General features: G+C 40.5%; 2 protein-coding genes and 1 long non-coding RNA gene across 5 annotated transcripts in view; 1 reads left to right on the forward strand and 2 right to left on the reverse strand.

Moving 5' to 3' along the window:
• LNPEP (leucyl and cystinyl aminopeptidase) overlaps window positions 1-2,291 on the reverse strand; it is an 85,911-nt gene extending 83,620 nt beyond the window's left edge. The window contains exon 1 of the mRNA XM_045808350.2: window positions 1,907-2,291. Coding sequence (XP_045664306.2) covers window positions 1,907-2,291 — 385 coding nt within the window. The remainder of the gene's footprint in view (window positions 1-1,906) is intronic.
• A 921-nt stretch (window positions 2,292-3,212) lies between these two features.
• LOC148110037 (uncharacterized) lies at window positions 3,213-20,704 on the forward strand. 2 transcript variants are annotated; one of them, XR_015724379.1, is made up of 4 exons: window positions 3,213-3,982; window positions 17,210-17,340; window positions 17,880-17,913; window positions 19,561-20,704. It is a non-coding gene; the product is annotated as an uncharacterized LOC148110037 (long non-coding RNA). The 2 variants fall into 2 exon arrangements; XR_015724378.1 differs by lacking the exon at window positions 19,561-20,704 and having other exon boundaries at window positions 17,880-18,019.
• Window positions 12,901-21,302, reverse strand: part of ERAP2 (endoplasmic reticulum aminopeptidase 2) — a 40,470-nt gene continuing 32,068 nt past the window's right edge. For both annotated transcript variants that reach the window (XM_045808352.2, XM_045808353.2), the window contains exons 15-19: window positions 20,698-20,882; window positions 17,819-17,980; window positions 17,168-17,308; window positions 15,280-15,361; window positions 12,901-14,565 (exon numbers count right to left, since the gene is read on the reverse strand). In XM_045808352.2, the coding sequence (XP_045664308.2) occupies window positions 14,422-14,565; window positions 15,280-15,361; window positions 17,168-17,308; window positions 17,819-17,980; window positions 20,698-20,882 (714 nt within the window). In that variant the 3' untranslated portion in view covers window positions 12,901-14,421. The remainder of the gene's footprint in view (window positions 14,566-15,279; window positions 15,362-17,167; window positions 17,309-17,818; window positions 17,981-20,697; window positions 20,883-21,302) is intronic.

Here is a 21,302-nt window from a genome sequence, read left to right on the forward strand (position 1 = left end):
AGCTAATTTTTGGTTGACTTTAGATGTTGTAGTTTCTATTTCCTTGTTAAAAGACACTTAGATAAGCCTTCAACAAGTGATTTACACATTAACCAAAATGATGCACGGTCAAACTGTTTCCAGCAGTTTCTGGAAGACAGATAGGAAAAGAATTAAAAATCCAATCTCCTACACAGAAGTTGAAGCATTCCGCCTTCTTTGTTCACCTCTCTGGGACTTTTCCATTGCCCCCTCAAATGTGACAATCCGCAAATATTAACATCTAGAGGAACATATTTTAAGAGGGGAGAAAAGACGCCAGTTGGAGGTTTTGAGAATGTACTTTAATTCTGTAGGCACAGGTCCACCAAATCAGCTAGCACTAGTCTTGATCAAATCGGTGACTCAGCCTTGCGGGGAATTTTTTTAAGTGAAAGTTCACATTTAAAATCCTACAAACATGGAAGCTCTAAGTATTCTACCTAGGACAAAGAAAAAGCCTTGGAATATTCATTTGAAAGTATTTAGTGATTTGTATTAAACACATTTTACACTAGTAAATACTAGATGGTTTCTAAGTTTACTTTCAGCCCTAGTATTCCTTAATTCTCTTAGTAACTTTACCAGACTATTCTTAGAGGCTTCGAAATTACAAATAGAACCTGAATGAGAAAGAAAATTCAGAATTAAAGTTGCCATCATTAAGCCTAATTAGACAGTACAGACAGGAAGATGGCAATAGAATAAAGCATTCTGAATTAGGGACAGGGAGAATATAACGAGTAATTTGCAGTCCTATGAATGAAAAAGCATACAACAAAGTCTGGCTAGGGTTTGGGATAAGTGGGCAATGTCTCTACCTTGACTGGCAACTGACCCACCTAAACCGGTGTAGACGTTCGCTTCTATTAATGCGACAAACTGTCTACCTGAAGTAACCAACCATCTGCAAGGAAACACATGTCAACTATAGAGTGAATCGTCTAATTTCAGTGTGAATTCTCCCCTACTGGCATTCTTTCTACTTTCTGTCCCAGAAGGGAATCCATATACTCAACACCACAGAATGGTAAGACATCTCACCCCTATACTGTGACTCTGGCACTTCGGGTCCAAACAAAAGCCATCGGTTTTAACTAGGGTGGGATTTATTCTGTCCATTCAGTAAAGAGCTGTGGCTGATTGCAGGGCATCCTGCTGGCTCCTGCTTTGACTCTCGCCTCCTGTCACATTGTGATATCACCATGACGGACCCCTGATATTTAATGAGTCTTCGACTGAAAAACTGGTATTATCGGGAGCCCGTGAAAGGAAGCTTGAACACCCTGCAGGAGGGTGACAATGCGGGTAGGCACCTCCTCGGCAGAGCAGGATCAAGCAAGCCTTTCCGCAAGTTTCCCTTCCTTCCACTAAATTAACCTGCCAAGCCCCCCACCCCCACCCCGCTCTATTAGGAAAAGTCACGCAGACAACTCGCGGAAGGACGGGGGGACAGCTCCCTGCGCACCACAGAAGTTTGGTTTGGCAGTGGCCGAGGCTTAACCCTTCCTGCCAAAAGAGCCGCGGCGGACACCACCTTCTCCAGGGGCGAACCCAGAAGGCCAACTTTCCCCTCCTCTGCGCAGAACAGCCCAAACTTTGCTGTTTGCCCACCTGGCCATGAACCGCAGCTTCGGGTCTGGAGGCACCCGACGCCCCCAGGCCCTCGGCAGACGGTGGCACTGACCTTCACGCCAGCCCCCGGTCCCGCGCCGGCCTGTGCCCGCCCCCCCCACCCGCCTCCAGCCTCCAGCTACCTCCCCCAGTCCGCTTCCACCACCCCCAAAACCTCGTGGGAAACTGCAGCCCGACACCACGCGTCCCGACGGCCAGCGTCCCTCTGCACCCCAGAGAGTCCCAACCCCGACGCCTGTGGCTGCCTACTCACCGTTAGTAAAAGGATCCATTTTCCCCTCGCCGCTGCTCCTTGCAGCCGAAGCGCCCAAGCTTCCTACTCCAAGAACTGAAGCGGCCCTGTCGACTGAGCATGCCCAGCGCGGCCGCCAAGGGCTGTCGGGGAGGTGCCGCGAGGGGCGGCGCCGCTCCGCCTCTCTTAAGTTCCGCTGCTCCGGGTTTTTGCAACAGCTGCAGAAAGAGCGAGGGAGGCCAGAGGGGAAAACCACCACAGAGTCCGAGACCCACTCCTGGGAGAGGAAGGGGAGGAGCGGGGTAGAGGTGGGGGCGGCCTCATGGGCGGGGCCTGAAAAGCCACGCCCCTCTAGGGGACAGCTGCTGTTCAAGCTCTTCAATACCGGGGGACAGTATTCAGTCATTCAGCGAATATGACAGCTTACTGCGTCCTGGCCCGGCCGGGTCCTAGGCGCCGGGAACCCGATACCGCGCCCCAAAATATCGACCATTGCCCCGTGTAGTGGACATTCCAGAGACAGACAATAAACAAACACAGAAGGCACACAAGACTGAAAGAAATGTCCCGCTGAGCATTAAATCAGGGCGAGGTGATGGAGAGTGAGTGGAGAGCTAATTCGGACGCCTTGGTGAAGAGAGGCCTCGCTTAGAGGTCCCACTGAGGCCGCGATCTGGAGGCAGAGCTGGCGCCTGCAGACGAAGGTCGCTCCCCAGAATTCGAAGCTTCGGTTTCCTTGCAGAGCCTGGCTCCGGATTGCTCACTTTGCCAAGGCCGGAGGGAGCAGGTGCTGTGGGTCATTCCGGAAGGGCTGCCTGCCCACACCAGAGTGGTCTCTAGCGGTCGGAGGCCGGGAGACTGATGGGAGGGCGGGGACTCCCGCAGGGCCCCGCACGCCCAGGTTCCAGTCCCACCGCGGGCTGTTCAGGGAGCGGCCTCTCCACTCAAGCGGTTCACAAAACCTGGAGCTGGATTCGCCGGGGGTGCGGGCGCCGCAGTATACAAGCCGAAGGCCTGCTGGAGCCGAGCTTTAAATCAACACCTGCGGCTCCAGTGGGTGCAGCCGCAGGGGCCTGCTGCCACGCCAGGCAAAGCTACCGGGTTGAAGCGGAAACTCTTAAGTTGCTCCTGCCTCCTCTCCTCGAGCCATTGCCTACAACCGCGAGCCAGCAGTGTGTTCAGTGTCAAATCCAGGCATTACCTGGCGAAACTTCGGGATGCAAAACCAGGGCCCCAGGGACCCCCGGGTTCGTAGGGGCCCGCTTCCTTATCTCTAGTTCGAAGTGGGCGCCGCCGCCACGCTCGCAGTGAAAGCCTCGGCCCTCCCAGCGAGCCGCCACAGCCTGCTCCCCCTCCTCCCCTCCCGCAGCCCTGGCCCCTGCAGCGACTTGGCTCTGGTTGTGCCTCACTGCGCCTGCCAACTGTCACACACTCCTCCGAGGCTGTCAAAAGCAGGACGTCGGGTGCAAACAAGCCGGCGGCGACCGCAAACAGCCTGGGCAAACAGGGACGACTGGGGTGTCGTTTGACCCGTACGGAATTAGAAATTATGTTTTAAAGAAGTGAAATCGAAGTGCAATACTGTATTTTAAAATGTCAACTGTACTAAATCGCCCACTTTCCATTCCATCTTTAAAACCTCCAGTGGATACCAATCGCAGTTAAAATAAAAGTGAAACTCCTGGTCTAACTCTGGATCCTCCTCTACACGTGCTATTGATGCTTTGGCCACAGAGGCCTTCTTGCGGTTCCTGGAAGTCCGCGAGTTCCATCCAGCATTGTTAACCATTCCTCTTGTATGCTCCTTGCGCAAGAATAATTCCTTCTGCCTGGTACTTTGCCTGCTGGTATCTTCTTGTCCTTAAGTCTCAGCTCATATGTCACCTCTGCAGAGAGCCTTTCCCTGACCACACAACGGAAAATAGCCACAAACAGTCTCCTCTCTAAAGACTGGGCCGTGCTTTTCTTCACAGGACTCATCACTCTCTGAAACAATGCTTCTATTTGTTGTTTCATTAGTATCAATCTTCCTCTCAAGAATGCGAGCTCCATGAAAGCAGAGTTATTACCTTTTTAAGGGCTGTATCCTAACCCAAGGTAAGTAGGCAATAAATCATTTATGAATGCATATGTGAACAGATGCAATGGTAGCTAGAGTTCTAGGTCATTTGCAATGTCGAAAATTCTGCCAGAAACAGTAGTGTGTTTGTGATCATTCCAGAGATGTCTGTATCCTACGATACCTCAAAGCCGCTCTCTCCCCTCTGTGGTAAGCATGAGCAGAGCCCCTAGCACGCCCCCCCCCCCCCCCCGCCAGGCACTTCAGAATCACAAACAGGAAGGGAACCACAGGGTGGGTGCCATCAGCGTTCAGAGGTTATATAGTATATGCAGGGCCGGATTTTGTGGAAAGGACTCCACACCTTATATTGCTCAGATAAGAGACTCATCCCTATACTTTAGGTCAGGTCATGTTCGTTTGAAGTTATTTTTGCAGCCAAAGCACTTAGTTTCAGAGATATTTAAAACCCCACAGAGTGTTAAATCTCCTCACCTCACCTTACCTGTAAGCTAGAGTCTATCATGCTTTTAAGTGTGAAACACGTTATCTTGTGTTTTGTCTTAAATACTTCAGTTCTGCAGAGTTGTGGTAAAAATGCTTCACCACTGCAGTAGCAAATATAGGTGGGTCATGTCTTTCTGAGATTTGAGAAAGAGATGAATAACTTCTTTATCCTCTTTGCCAACCTCTTTCCTCCCATCCCTCCCATCCCTACACACACACACACTAAGGACATTTAAGGACTTGTGGTTTTGTAATGGAGGTAAAAAGAGGAAGCAACCAAAATGTTTCAGAATCCTACCTACCCTCAAAAGAATAATAAGTGTTGCTTTGCTTTATTCTGGGATTTCTTTGCGGTATTTTGTTTTTATTTATTTGGATACCATTTTACATTTGACTTCATGAAGACTTTTTGAGGGAACACAATTTGATTAATTTGCTACTGATCACGTTTCAGTCATTAACCCCTTCTTATCCTCCTACACAGAGCTTCTTCTTTAGTTTAAGGATATCATACTTTAAATTTTTATGAAGTTACTATTCATTATCAGAGGAGATAGTGTGACATTGTCTGCTATACCCACCTACTATTTTCAAAATCCTTGCTCTCTACCATTTAACATTTGAAAACCAAATATTTGGAGGACTAAATGTAAAATAAACAGCATGAAAGGAAAAAATATAAGCTCCCTGAGTAACAAACAGCATTTATTTATAAAGAAGCAGCAAATTTGCTGAACAGTGAATATAGAAACTTTTCTTTTCATCAAAATAAAGCACTTGGTCTGTCATGGATTGACTAATTCAAGTTTCAATTTAATAGATAAGATGAATTCTGGAGAGGTTAGGCTCACTCACAGCCCATGGCAGACACAGACTGGAACTCAGGTGGTCTGTGTTCTAAACCAGTGCTCTTGAGTTTGTTATTGCTTCCCTATTCCCGCAGGGAATTTAGGGCCAATGACAATAATACACAAAAGGGATATGCAGTAAGGAGAAATATAGCTAACTTCAGGCTATTAGAAGACTGTTCCATTAATTATTTAATTGATGTTCCAATTTACTGATATTCCATGTGAACTTTGTTTAGTGTTATTAAATATCTTTTCTAATTATTTTGTAATAAGCTAAACAATGTATTAGTTCAGTGTACACATCGGAAAATGATATTTATTCAGCACTTTTGGATAAATGGAGCATGCTGCTTGCTTCCCGGACAAAGATGCCTACCATGAGGTTTCCAGCTACTCCAGACTTTACCCAGTCACGCTAAGGAGCAGAGGAGGCAATATCTCATTACACCTGTAACCTATTTGCAGCACACATTCTCTGCATCAATTAGTGATGTTTGAAGTGATCACAAATTAAGAAATGTTTAGAGCACTAAGGTAAACAATATAATTATCCAACAGAGTTCTTGTAGAGCTGAGACATTAGCAAAAAGATTCAGCTAAATAAACTTAAAGGTATTAGAAAGGAACAGTTATATAGTGGTTCAGATGCTTTGGCCTACAAAAACCAAAATGCTGAATCAAATTAGCATAAACATTAAGGAAATCTATCATCTCACATAAGCGCAGAGATAAGGCAGTCTCTAGTCACAGCTCCCAACCTTACCAAGAACCCCACTTCTCACTCTGTTCACTCTGTAAGCAATTTTCCGAAAGACTGAGCGTCCTGTGGACAGAGAGGGGGCTGCATCAGAGAAGGGAGGAGGAATCTTTTCTTTGGTGTCTCCTTCTCAAGAGCAAGGGAACTTTTCTCAAAAATCCCCCATTAGAATTCTTCTTAGGTTTCAATTGCCAAAACAAAATTTTGTACATTTCTAAACCAATCACTGGAAATAAAAACAGGGTTACTATGAGTGGTTTCTTAAACAAAGCAGAGTTTAGGAATGCTGAGTTTAGGATCACTTCCCTGTTTCATAGGGGGAGATAGGGGGAACTTGAGTAAAATCATTTTTATTATTCAGAAGGGAAAAGGGAGGGTTAAGCAACCAAAATGTCAAGTAGGCAACCTAAAGGTCCACTGAAGGTTATAAACACTGATATATTTTAATAATATTTTGATAATAATTTCTTTAAACCTTAAGGTATTTGTCAAAGGAAAAGTAAAGATAGAGCCCAATTCAATGTAATTTTTCATGTAATCATTGCAATTAGGATTCCGAACCAAGAAATGGTATATTATTAAACTTCAAATCCTGATCTGGAAGTAACTACTAAAATGGAAAAATAAATTAGGCATTTATATTAGTCTGCAAAGGCTTCTGTAAGAAATTGTCACAATCTAGGTAGCTTAAATAACAGAAGTTTATTGCCTCATAGTTAAGGAGTCTAGAAGCCCAAGATCAAGGAGTCAGCAGGGCCATGTTCTTTCTGAAGGCACCAGGGGAAAGTATGTTCCAGGCCTCTATCCTTGCTTCCTTGGCTGATGGCAGTATAACACCAGCCTTCAGATGCAGTTCTCCCTGTGTGCACACCCGTGTCCATATTTCCCCTTTTAATAAGGGAACTAGTTATGTTGGATCAGGAGCCCACCCTTCTCCAGTATAACCTCATCTTAACTAGTTACATCTGCAACAACCTTATTTCCAGTGAAGTCATGTTCTGAGGTAATGAGGGTTATGACTTCAACATGTGAATTTTGGTTGGGGGATGCAGTATCCAATGCATTATAACAGCATCTTTCTAACAGAAATAAAGTTGAAGATAAGTATCAAGAAAGATATGACTTCAAAGGATAGCATTAAGCACTAAAAAGACCACCCACAGAATGGGAGACAATATCTGCAAGTCATGTACCTGATAAGGGACTTATATCTAGAATATATAAAGAACTCTTACAAATCAATAATAAAAGACAAATCAATTAAAAATGAGCAAAAGATCTGAATAGACATTTCTCCAAAGAAGACATGCACATGACCAATAAACACATGTAAAGATGGTCCGTATCATTAGCCATAAAGCAAATGCAAATCAAAACCACAATGAGAAGCCACTTCACAGTATGGCTAGGCTCAGGCTTAGATTGGCTAGAATCAAAAAGGCAGACATAATAAATGTTGGCAAAGATCTAGAGAAATTGGAAACTTCATATACTTCAGTGGGAATATAAAATGGTACAGTTGTGTGGAAAATAGTCTGGCAGTTCCTCAAAAAGCTAACCATAGAGTTAACAAATGATCCAGCAATTCCACTCCTAGCTATATAGCCAAAATAATTGAAAATCGATGTCTATACAAAAACTTCTGCGTGAATGTTCATAGCAGCATTATTCATAATAGCCAAAAAGTATAAACGACACAAATATTCATCAAAGAAGTCAGTTACAGAAGACCTATATTGTATTATTCCATTTGTATGAAAAGTTCAGACTGGCAAAGTGATAGAGAAAGTAGATTAGTGGTTGCCTAAGATGGTAAAGAGGGAGGAATGGGAAGTGACTGCTCGTAGGGGGGCTTCCTGTTGGGGTGATAAAAATGTTCTAAAATCAACCATGTCGATAGGTGCACTCTGTAAATGTCCTAAAAAACCATTGCCTCTGTGACTGAGGCAAGTTGCTTAACCCCTGGACTTCATTTTCTCCTTTGTAAACTGAGGAGACAAGTACCACCCTCTTCGGGTTATTGTAGGAATGAGATGAATTAACACACCAGATGTGCTTTGAACAGAGACTGGCACAAAATAAGTACTAAGGATGTATTTGCTGTTACTATTAGATGTGAACTGTGAAATTTTTAAACCATGTTTATTACATGCAAAAAAAGTTTAGACTTGCAAAACATAATGTAAGAGCAAACAAATTTATATGCTACTGATATATTCCAACCCGATAATTTAAAATAATGATGTCCTGAGAAAGCAGAGTTCTTGATATTGATATCTAAGCCCTGCATCATTTGGGGCCTAGCCAGGCTAGGAAGCGTCAGCGATGGTGGGCCCTGCTTCCAGCTATGAAAAACAATCATAGGTCCTCTTCTATAAAAGTCAGAAGATATAAATGATATTTTCAGAAATTATCTCTGGCTGGAATTTTTAATTGACCTGCTCTTTTGAGGGAGATGTTTACACTCCTGAAGATTCTAATTCAGTTTTCCTTCTCCTTTGTTTCTAGCAGCCTTGCTAACACAGAGCCTAAGATTCCTTCCCATTAAATGTGTCCTTCAGGTTTTTGTTTGTTTTTGAGCATGAGAAGGTACTGTAATATTTATGCAGAAAATTACACTTGACTGTGATTCTTGGCCGACTCTGGGATGACTCAGATGCTTTTTTCCTCCCTCTGGCTGAGAGCTGCCAGCACAGGCTGTCAGTCAGTCAGCAACATTTGTGGAGTGCCCATGGTGCGCAGAACACCAAAGAGAACTAAAAACAAAACAGGAGCTACGGTTCTGCTTTTAAGGTGCTTGCATTACCTTGGGCCAGTCTGAACAAGCACCCAGGATCCATGCACAACACACAGAAGCATGCATACGTACAGCAGGATCCGCTTGGAGCAAAATCGACAAGTAGGGGGCTCTGAGTTCTGCTAGGTCCCATTTTCCATTTTCCTTCCTCAAGTCTAAATGCTGCTTCACACAGTCAACAAATATTTATCAAATGCCACCTGTATATAACACCCTTGAGTAAGTGACAGATACTGCCTTCCGGAGCTTCCTACCAAACCAGTATTTTCTGGAGTGTTGCCCTTGTTCCAGAACCCACCCACCCCAATCCTCTCTCCCAGCTTCAGTTTTCTCTCTCCCCTTAGGGCTCTTTCCTCAGCTAGCTATAAAGAACTAAGTATTCATTTAAACAAAATTAAAAAGTCTCACTAAAGCATGACTAATGAGTTACAATTGAATCCTTTAACTTTTATTAGCCCGAAGGAATGAATCTGTAATGGTGAAATTATAGAAGAAAAGGCAACTGGATAAGAGAAGATGTTTTTTGAAAAAAAAAAAAAAAGTATGAGATTTCCTTTTTTTAGGTAGTATTTTTTAGATCTGAATTTGCAAGACGAACACTGCGGGCGTTATTTCTATCTGGGTCCTCAGTGAGTTGGAGGAGACAATAGTGTGTATATTCCCCTTGGCCTTAAAGTCCAAACAGCTAGGCTGCCCAGTAAACAGTTACCTGAAACTAGGAGAATAATATGCTTTTTCTACCAGGTAATGGTTTTTCTAGAATATAGAACATTATTTTTAAAACAGTGCTTTGAAAAAGAATAAAGTAAAGTAAAAATAAAGTAAAATAAAATAAAATAAAATAAAATAAAATAAAATAAAATGAAACAGTGCTTGGATCAGTAGTGTCATAACTGCTGCTTATAGATAAGGCACAAATTAGAATAAGAATAAACACATGCAAATCTGTAAATGCTATATAGCCTCTCTCATTAAGTAACAACTTATTCATTGTTGCTTAAGTGACCCTAATTTAGTCCTTGAGGTGAGTTGAATTAACTTGCCCCGCCTGACTCCTGAGCGGTCTGTCTGGTTCACAGGAATTGTGCATAGTTGTTTCAGACCAGATCTTGTCTTTGATCTTTATCAGCTTCCGTCTCTTGACCTGTTTTCCCCTTACCCAGCTTCCTTCTAAATTTCCTTCTAAAACTCCTACTACTAGTCTTTGGGCCTGTATCTGGAGGCATGAACGGAAAGAAAATAAAAGTATATGCTAATCGCCTTGGGCCCTGAAGACAATTGTTTCTCTTTCTGAAAAAGGTCTCCAACCCCCCTCCTTGCCTCTTGCCATATTTCAGTGTTTAGAGTGTTCAACCTAACCTTTTCCCAACTCGAACTCAAAATAATTAGAAATGAGTTAGAATTTCCAAGCTCAGTTAACTAGAGAACAGTTTGTAATGAGGAATGTGGTTTTAAAACCAAGAAATAATGTCCTTTGTATCCCTTCAGTCTTTTCACAGACAATTTACTCTGCCTTCCTTAAAATGGGTTTCGTAATTATAACTGAAGTATTGTCTAGATGACTGCAGGGACATGTCAGGTGGATCAACGTGTGAATTCCTTACAGAAACATGAACCTGAAATGATGTATCGAAAGAAAGAAATATGGCATAATTCAACAGAGGGGGGCATGAACTTTGAAGTGTGGGAAATCGTATGTGTAAAGACCTAAACGTGAGAATTAATCATGTATCGAGAATAGAAAATTGGTTTGCTGACTTTATTTGGGATCATGGTAGAAGATGAAAACTTTTGGAGAAAAGAGGAAAAAATTAGCAAAAGATCTTGAAGTTATGCTTGTGAAGTAAAAATTTACAGAAGCGATTGAGACATAGAAATTCTTTTCACTCGGTCAGTGAAGTCTACATTTCTCAAACTTTCTAACCATTTCTCCCTATGAATATTGGAAAATTTTCCTGATTTAAATCCTGAACAAATGATCTGTTTATACTGTTAACTTCCTGATACAATGTTAGGTATCCCACAACTTTATTTATGAGAAATCGATACTACGCAGTCAATACTGCAAACCAATTTCCATCCTAAGGAGCCTCTTATGTAAAAGTGTTAGGCATTTGCACATTGTTGAAAATAAATTATTATAGCTTCTGGGAAAATGCTAGACTAGGCACCTTGACTGACCTTCTTGCTAAGAATAATTTAAAATGTAGAATTAAAAAATTTTTAATTGTTTGAATATATTGGTGACCTGGAAAGCTAGTAAGAAATAGTTATGGATCAAGTTGAAGGAAGGAACTCCGAGGGGTAAGCAAAGGCTGAAGTCAGTGTTCACCTTGAGGGCTTTTTTTGGGGGGGGGGAGCGGCTTTGAGAGTGGAGAGGACAGATGGGAGAGCCTGAGCTTGCCCAAGCTGGGAAACATAATAGCAAACAAAATTCAGGTACAGCCTGCTTACAAAAGACTCATCTGAAACTAAATACAGAAAAATTCAAAGTAAAAGGATACAGAAAAATTCATCAAGGAAATATCAATCAAAAGAAACTAGTGATATCCCTATGTAAATATCTGGGGAAGCTGTACTTTACCAGGGAAAGTGTTACTAGATATGAAAGATTAACATTTGGTACTGACAAGTACAGGATACAGGTGTAAAAAGAAAGTGAAGTAGGGGTGCCTAAGCGGCTCAGTAGGTTAGGAAATCGACTCTTGATTTTGGCTTAGGTCATGATCTCAGGGTCATGGGATCAAGCCCCAAGCCAGGCCCTGTGTTCCGGGGGAGGCAGGGGAAAGACTACTTGAGATTCTCTCTCCTTTTGCCCCTCCCCCTGCTCGCTCTTGCATGCACGCCCATGCTCTCTCTCTCAAATAAATAAATATATCTTTAAAAAAAGAAAAAGAAAATAAATTAACACCCCCTTTTGGAAAGATAATCTGGCACTACCTATTAAAATATTAGATTACATAGAATACACATGTGCTTCAACCCAGCTAACCTACTTCTTTCATAATATTTTTCACCCTTTCTTCCTTATGATTTGGAAACATGACTTTGATGAATGAGATTAAGATTTCAGGGAGCAGACAATATAACAGATCAATTATTTAAAGCCTGTAAACGTAAAGGTTGTAAACCCTTACATGCGGAAATGAAAAATAGTGACACATGGTTAAATGGAAGAAAGAAGATCAATAACGAATATAAGTAAAGGGATATTGTAGAGTAAAAACGTGGCCATTTTAAACAACCTTGTGTTTGGTAGACATCAATGTTCAACTGGAAAACTAGCCTCTGGGACTATTTGGAGGTCCCCCTTACAGTTAGGATGAAATAAGCCCCCCCCCCCAAACAAAACAAAACAAAACACCCCAGGAACTTCCCTCCAAAAATCAGGATTTCTGATCATTTGATTCTGTGGAACCTCAAGTAGACCCAATGACACAGCAAGGAGTGAAATGCAAAAGGATTTACATGAAGTAGGATAAGAAATTCCCACCATGGTGGTAAAGTTGGACTCTTGAGGGCTGAAGTCCCCATTCTGTCCCCCACACAAAGCCTAAAAGGGAGCAAGACATTGGTTCTAGGCTCCTTTGATCTGGAAGATTTCTCATTCTGAGTGGGCTTCAGAGACCACAAAATTCTCCCAAGGCTCTCTGGAAATTCAGCAGACATGGAGCTGTGTCTGTTCCCTCCATCATCCATTCATGATCTTGTATATAAATATTTCACAACTTGCTTGTTCATTTGGGGTAAAAGGAAGTAAAACTAACATTAGCCGAGTCTTAGTTGGTGCTGGGGGTTTGGCGTCTACCATAAAGGTTTTGAAATACCACGCCAAGTACAATAGGTTTCTTTTTTAAAAGACTTCTTATTTGTTAAACCATTATTGGCAGAGTAATTATCATGTTCATTTTTAACAAATGATAAAACTGCTACTTCTACTACTTCTACTTCTGTACTCCATTCTAAAAAATCTGAGAAGTTACAAATGTGTATACATAAAGAACTAAAAGGAAGAGAATCAAAAACTTGGAAATTTATGGTAGATAACTTACTATACAAAAGAAAGATCTTTACTTATTTATGGAAATAAATATGACAGCACAGATCTACCAAACCTCATACACATTCTTCTGCTTAATCTACACATTACCTTGGTGGAAAAAATAACATTCTTTACTCGTTCAGTTTCTTTATTTGAAAGTACATACAATTCCAGAGGGTTATCACATGTTACACAGACCTTGGTAGGACCACGAGCAGGTCAAATCTAGAGTCAAAGATGCTTCAAAGATTCCAAGAAATGATTTGAAAACAAACTTAAAAAAATGTGTATTGGGTCATGGCCATGGTCCATCCAAAGTACCCTGTCTCTGACTGTGGCACCAAAGAAAGATCTGTAAACCCTCAAGGTATCACTCCAAAATGGATTGGTTAACACCCTTCCCACCTTACCCCTGCCCCAATATCCCAGCTTCCCTTAATAGCACAGATAAGTTCATCATCTGTGTATTGATTAGATTTTTCTAGAGCATGTTTATATCTTCATACTGATTCATATGTGGCACATGAATTTATGAAATTTACAACCTGTATTTAGAGTGGTGGTTTCTTTACTCATTCCAAATACCTTATTAATAAAACACGTAAGAGAAGCATCTAGCAAAGTGTTTCGGAGATCAGGAGTTTCTCTTAAAACTATGAAGAAATGCTAAAACTGGGTTAGAAAATATGATGATTCATTTAAATATTTACATTAAACCATGAGTTAACTGGAAATATATGCAATACAACCTAATTTTGCCATTTTCAAAGCATATATTAAAAATGGGATAGTGTATGGTTTAAAGTGGTGAGGTATCATCGCTCTCTCCTCTCCCTCTGTGGCTACAAATTTTACCGCCTATGGAGATGACCTCAGAAGGCTATCCTTGAGGCTCTTTATGAATATGGGGCTCAAGCCAGGCAGCCCTCCTGGCTTTGTGGGTAAACCCTGACACCTAGTTTCTAATAATCTGAGATTTGGTGACAAATTCTCCATTTTCCTGATTCTTATATTTCATAATTTGATTCAGATTTTCCATGAATGGTAAAAATTAAATGAACTATTCAGGCTGAGATGAAAGAAGAGAGGGAGGAGATGAAAGGATGCAAATGAAAGATTTTTTTAAAAAGAATGGGCTATGTTTCCTTGAAGGTAAAACTGGCTGGGCAAACTGCAGGATACTAAGCAAGGTTAGAAAAAGCATCAAAACAGCAAAAAGGTCGCATGCAGTAAGGCAATGTAGGCGGGGTGTGGTCCGGCTGTTACAGCTATGTCTATCTATCTACATTCACATCTCCACGTATCTGCATTATTCAGCAAGGTTACATTTAAATAGGCTACTGAACTGGACTTCCCCCGCCTCAACATCATGCACAGGTCAGCTAGAGACAACATCTGAGAGCTGCCAGCTGCACTGGCTGGTTTCTCGAGGCTTCTTAGTGGTTTAGATCAAATATCCGGAACTTTGACTTGAGCTTTGCTGACTTCATGCCCACATCTGATGTGCTCCTTCTACCAACCATTTAAGAACTAACCAGTAGCCAAGTCCTCAGAGTGGGAAGATTCTTCTCCAACCATTTAATATTTTTGGATATGGTTTCCAAAATGGTTTGAAAAATATCCAGATGTAATCCTTGGGTCTTAAGAGAGTCAAAGAACAGTTTCACCTGAAAAATAAGCAATAAAAAATTACTGACATGGTTTATAAAATACTTGCTCTTGCAAAGAGCTTCAAAACAGCTTGCAAATTATACAAACACCAGAGTAATAATTTCTCTGCCAACCTTAAAATGGTTATCTTCTCCTTCTCTCTTTTTTTCTGTATAATTATTATTTCACATTATCTTCAAACAATGTAAGACAGGAATGATAAATCCTCATCTTACAAGTGAGCATACTGTGGGTAAAAATGTTAAATGATTGAGCCAAGTCATATAGTAAGTAGTGAGCCAGGATTTAAGTTCTAGAATTCTGAGCTTCCTTCAAGGGTAAATAATTCAAGATTTATTTTGGAAAGAAGATGTAAAACATTAGAATGCTTTAAAAAAAAATAGAATTATCAACAAGAGTAGTTTTGTTAAAAAAGACCTTTCAGTACTCTTCCAGGCTTCAATATAGTCTTTTCTGTGATGATACCAGGAAGGAAATAATCAGCAAGGACTCATCTCTCAAGTGTAATTTTCATTTTGAATGCTATGAACACCTTTACTTTAAGAGGTTCTAGTCCTGTCCCTTCCATTTACTTGCTATGTAACATTGGACAAACTACTTATTTTCTTTTAATAAAATGAGAACTTTAAACCAGATTACATCTAAGTTCAGTTTCAGTTTTATGATTTGAACATTTATTTTTAAGTTGTTAGCAGTAGAGAGTCACAAACCTCTTGCAACTCATCCTTGGAAGAGAAGTGAGATGTTGTGCCAAAGACGATCACTCTCATGGCATATGAGCCCAAGTCAAATCTGAAAATAAAAAGGATACCCACAGATTTAAGTAATAGAAATACTGGTCTTATCTTTATGATATCATATGTTTTAAAATGTATGACATTAATAACTATATGATAAGCTTGTGCATTAAAATATATTCTATTAATTACCCTAAGAATAATTTATTCATCCAGTAAAATCCCAAAGCTATGAAATATCTCACATTTGACCACAAGATAAAAATGTAGATAAAGACTTTTTAGGAACTGTGACTAGCTTATTCAGCAGTGTTTATGTTTAAATTTATGTTTATGCTTAGAGCAGTATTCTCTATGTTCTATTTTTTTTTATTATGCACTCCATTGATAAAGATTTTTTGCCCAAGAACTTCCCAACACACATATTTTTATTTATTCATTATATTCATATACTAGGTGATAGGTTCAACAGAACATTTAATACAGGATTAAGGATTTAATTTAACACAGGATTTAATATACTTCCCTCATCATATTTTGGAAATCCACTGCATTTATACTCTGTATTTTGGGGGGGCAATGTTATTTGGTTGAACTCTCATTTGCAGCCACAGAGTGCATCGTTCACCCTAATGTCTTATATAGAGAATTTATACCATAAGTCAACGGGATTTGTGCTGAAAAGCAGAGCACAGATACGTCCCAGAAATGATTCCAAGTCCAGGCTGTGCACATGGTCAGGCAGGATCGTTTCCAGTGACAAAAGAAAACTATGACCTTGCAGAAAAAGTCTGATCATTTCAGGGGAGGGAACTGGTAGGCATGCAAACAACCCAACCAATGATTCCAGTGATCTCTAAGGAAACACACACACACACGCACACGCACACGCACACACACACACATGCACACAGCGTGCACTTGCATAACTGTTTGGTCCCATGTGAATATCAAACCCCTTAAAGGCCTGGGAGAGGGGTGAAAATGCTCTTTTTGCTTACACGAAGCTGTAGGGACTCTGAGTCCTTCATGGCTAACAAATGAGAGGGAAAAGGAACCCAGGATGACTGAGATCAGAGATACTGACACTAAGGTAGACAGAGCAGACTGCACAGCTCTCGGATTCAGGATATTTTCCATATAGTTCACAAATGACATTCTGGTTTTGGATAAGGAATAGCTGAGCACAGCTGAGCTGTTGTGAGAGAAAGCAATGCCATCCTGTACCTTCCGCTGAAGTCTAATCACTATTGGTTCATGCTGGGGGATATTTTAGGCCCAGGAGCATGCTGGAGTAAACTCTGGTTCTCCCAAGAGGTGAAGCGCTAGAAAAGACTCCAAACTGACCGACTTTTGAAGGGGGGAAGGGCCTCCCACAACACTTCTGATCAGATTTGTTTCAGCTCCTCTAAGCTCTCCACCCGGCCACTTCCACAGGGGAACTGAGGGTGGAGATTAGCTCTCATCAAAGTTCCTGAAACTCTCCATTAACAAAGCAAGCCAAATGCGTTTCATGTACTCTATGCGGCTTCCCTGGATTCTTCTGGGCTGGTGAGGAAGCTAGGAGGAGTGTGGTGGATGGGGCGACGACTGGATTGAACTCATCTCACACTTGCTCCCAGCAGTTCTTCTTTGCCTGGGCTGAGTGAGAGAAATCTCTTTCCCACTCACTTCTCACTCCTCTCTTCACACCTGGACAGAGTAACTCGGGGTATTAAGTTTTTAAATGAACAGTGTTCATCAAACTATTTGGGTAGAGATAGGATCATTTATGCTTTGAGGGACACATCATTGTACTTGGTTTCAGGCAACCGAGCCATCTAGGTACAAGAGCACACACTGCATATAAATGAATACCAACTTTTTTAGGAGATGGGTCCAATTTTCTCTTAAAAAATTCCAGGCTAACTGCTGCCCCTTTGGATTTCTGGCGATGGTATAAAGAAGAGAGGACAACTCCTGTGTCTTGATGACTTCTCCTTCCATTCCTAGTTCAATTAATCTGAAGAAATAAAGACCATTTGATTTATCATGGTATGTGTCATGTAATGGAAATTAACTCAGGCTACCGATACATTAAGAGACTAGAAGAGAAAGAGGCCTGATAAAATTATAATTTACCAAAAATAATAATAAATGCCTTACTGGCTAACATTTTTAATGTTTCAGTTGAATTTTTAATTTTTTTCTGGTAGTAATTTTTTTCACTTTTTATTTAGCACCTTGTACAAACATCTTATAGACAAGAATGCATTCTTGTGATCATTTTTCTCCAAGGTTTTGAAAGTAAAACGTAGCCATTTGTCCAGTATCAATCACCTGATTAACAACTAGGAATATCTGTTTTCACCATTTGCATTTTGTCAATATGGATTTTTTGGAAGTAAAGTCAAAGCAAATCAAATTTTGATTCAATTCTTTTATGCCTTTGAGGTTGGGGGCAATATTTTGGTGACTTCATTGAATTGGTACCAGTTAACTTTTAACAAGTTAGTTAAATTAATGCACTCACTTCATTAACTTTTCCTGATGTTTACTGGTTGACAATGCATACAGAATTTTCTCTTTTTCAGCACCTGACACTGACAGTCCATATTGCTCCAAAAGGTAATTCCATCCTACTGTTGTCTGAGCACCCACAGAATACACGATCTTTAAAATATCCGATGGAATGCTGTAATATGAAGAACAAAGTGAAGAAAAAAGTCCTACGGGACAAAAACCTTTTTTTCTTATTACAGTTTTAAATTGCTATAACAGAATCACCCCTGAGCCATTTTCAGTAGCGTGTTAAACATTTTCTTCGGTCAAACTTTCATGAAAATATTTTATATAATGTTACTTTGCAAATTATTTGTGGGTTTTTTTCCTTAACATTTATTTATTTATTTCAGAAAGAGGCGGTGGGGGGTGGCGGCGGGCAGGCAGAGGGAAAGGGAGACAAGCAGACTCCCCACAAGTAGGGAGCCCTATACAGGGCTTGATCTCAGGACCCTGAGGTCATGACCTGAGCCGAAATCAAGAGTCATATGCTTAACCAACTGAGCCACCCAGGCGCCCTATGGGTTTTTTTTCCCCCTATTGATGATAAAAAGTTAGCAACGAGAATGATCATAAAATTTTAACTTCGAGGTGAAAATAGAAACTTTATAGAATCAATAAATAAAAGACATGATTTCTGGCATATAAAGTGTTGGTTTATATAGAATTCTAGAATTGAATAATCTTTATTGGTGCTCTGTGATTTTTTTTAATAAACCATGATTACTTGCTACTTTAATATCACATTAAGAGCATTTTCTAACAGGACTGCCTGAGAGTCATCTGATTCTCTGGGTTTAGAAAATTGTAATTAGCACAATTGATTAAGTTGAGTCATTTTATAATTTGTAAAACTGATAAGATGTAATAATAAAATTATTTTCTGCCTGCATAAAGAAGATACCACAATTTTTGGGTTTTATTGCCCTGTAGGATATTAACTAGTTCTGATTCTAATTTGGGCTATGACTTTTCATTCCAGTATTGCTAGATCAGTAATCACTGTTACTCGTTTTGATGGCTCAGGGAAACCACAGCAGAGGCATAGGAATGGGGCAGGAAATTTGCCTTTATCATGCAGTGACCATATGGTAGGGATCGTACTCGTCTCTATATGTCGTATTTAACTGTCAAAGCCACCTAGTGAGATAGTTATTACCCTGATTTTTAAAAAGTGGAAATAAAGCTAGGAAGGTTAAGTAACTTGCACGAGGTGATATAACTAGCCATTTTGGAGATGGAATTTAAACCTATGTTTCTAATGCTTGTGTTTTCTCCACTAAATGAGCTTAAATACCCCAAGTGCCAGTCGAATCACAAAACAAAGATTAAGCAATTAAATTATAATCTACATTGTTTTGATTTTAGTATATTTACTGTGCAAATTTATGAAAATTGATAACAAATACGTTGTGAGTGCCTTGAAAGTAGGACACATAATTGTTTTGTTTACTATTTTGTCCTTGGTACCTACAAGCAGTGTCTGGTTCATAGGCAGCATGCAAAGAATTATATTTTGAATACACAAATGAATGAAGTCACTAATCTATGTAAGAAAATTCTTCATTAGGATTAATACTAGTGGTCTTGAAGTTTAGGGGAAAAACCTATAATTTTAATTATGTATTATTGATTACAAGCATAAATGAGCTTTATATTTTCATAAGTATAACATCTGATTAAACATGTTGGACTCTCCTATCTAACCCATAGGTGGGCTTCTGCAGGTAAGATCACCCCCCTTGTAACAAGTATGAAGATGGAATAATACCTCCCTATGTGACAGGGCAGCAGGATGTTTACGTTTTAGCCTCACTCCTACCACCCATTCAAACATGAACAAAAAGAAGAGAAAAATAGAGCTAATAGATCCTTTTCCTAAAACTGATTTTTGGCTCGAATCACAATGACCAGACAAGTACAAAGAAAAACCTGGAATTAATGTTTTTAAAAAGAAGAACTCAAGAAAGGATTTCAAAAAGCTCATGAGATTCGGTTATATGGAGAGAAATTATGATGGCCTATCAGCAATCTGCCACAGGAAAAATGGGCAACATTACATTGCACAGCCCCAAAATTGTGACTTTTTTTCTTCAGTTTTAAGGAATGAATTTTCCTTGATTCACATACAAGTTTGATTTCTCAAAACATCCAACTCCAGAGTGAGAGTTTTAACAACAACAATATAAAATCGTGTGTTGGACAGAAATCAGGCTTACATTGTAAAGCCTGTCGCATCTGTTAGTATTTCTAGGTTGCAACTGCTAAAGTGAACTGCAACATAATCCATGTGATCACTGGGCATCTTCCTGATTGTAAGAACCACCTGAATCCATTTTGCCACCATATACACACTTTTGATGGCCCAAGTCATCGGTTTCCCATCAAATATGAAATTTGGGGTCAAAATTCAGGTCTGTGGTATTGGGTAATGAAGAAGTAAATAGACTTTCTTTAAAAGGTAGCCTCTCCTTTAAAAAAAAAAAAACGTTTTGATAAATGGTGTTTTGACTGCATGTCCATTTCACATTGCTTTTTATCTTTAAAAGACATCACTTTTGGAGCTTGGGCAACCCCCTCCTCCCATTTCTACCCTCTGGCTATCTTTCTGTTACCATGCCAATGGTTATTAGCTCTCCCTCTAAAGGGACCTAAACTTCACTTCCCACAAAATCTATTGAGCACTTACTGTATGGGAACATGAAACAAGTGTTTGTAATTCCCAGCATGGCTCTCCCTATGGACCCCCACCGTCCTCACTGAAAGGTTTTAGATCTAGTGTCTTGCTTGATCAAAGACTTTTGCATCAAAGTGAAAGGAACAAAGAACAGGACAGATGTCTAGATTTACTTTAATTTTCCACTGGATTCCATCCACTGAGAGAAGAGTTCAGTTGCCTTCTGGATGCAAGGAGGATGGTTCAGGTAACAGGCCAGTTTTAAGATGGTCGATCGAAGCATCCTGTCCTGGACAGAGCCTTTATCACTCCAGCTTTGTGTGTCAATCACTGGCTTAAAATACCTGAGAATGTAATGCTGCAGAAAGCACAGAATGATTTACAGAGAGGCTAAATTTAGTACTTGACACAGCTCTTACCCATCGAAAGGGGTCAACTCTAAACTGTCCGCATGAATCTTCCCCAAACACAGAACTATCTGTCTTTGTATTTTTCTCCTCGTTTTCTGGGCCCCCACCTATCATACTTAAACAGATTTTACATTAAAAATAGGATTTAAGGGCGCCTGGGTGGCACAGCCATTAAGTGTCTGCCTTGGGCTCAGGGCATGATCCCAGCGTTCTGGGATCGAGACCCACATCAGGCTCCTCTGCTGGGAGTCTGCTTCTTCCTCTCCCACTCCCCTTGCTTGTGTTCCCTCTCTCTCTGGCTGTCTCTCTCTCTCTCTCTCTCTCTCAAATAAATAAATAAATAAATAAAATCTTTTAAAAAATAGGAT

This window comes from Ursus americanus, chromosome 5, assembly GCF_024610735.1.
Source record: "Ursus americanus isolate L20-20 chromosome 5, mUrsAme1.1.p, whole genome shotgun sequence".
Lineage (NCBI taxonomy): Eukaryota > Metazoa > Chordata > Mammalia > Carnivora > Ursidae > Ursus > Ursus americanus.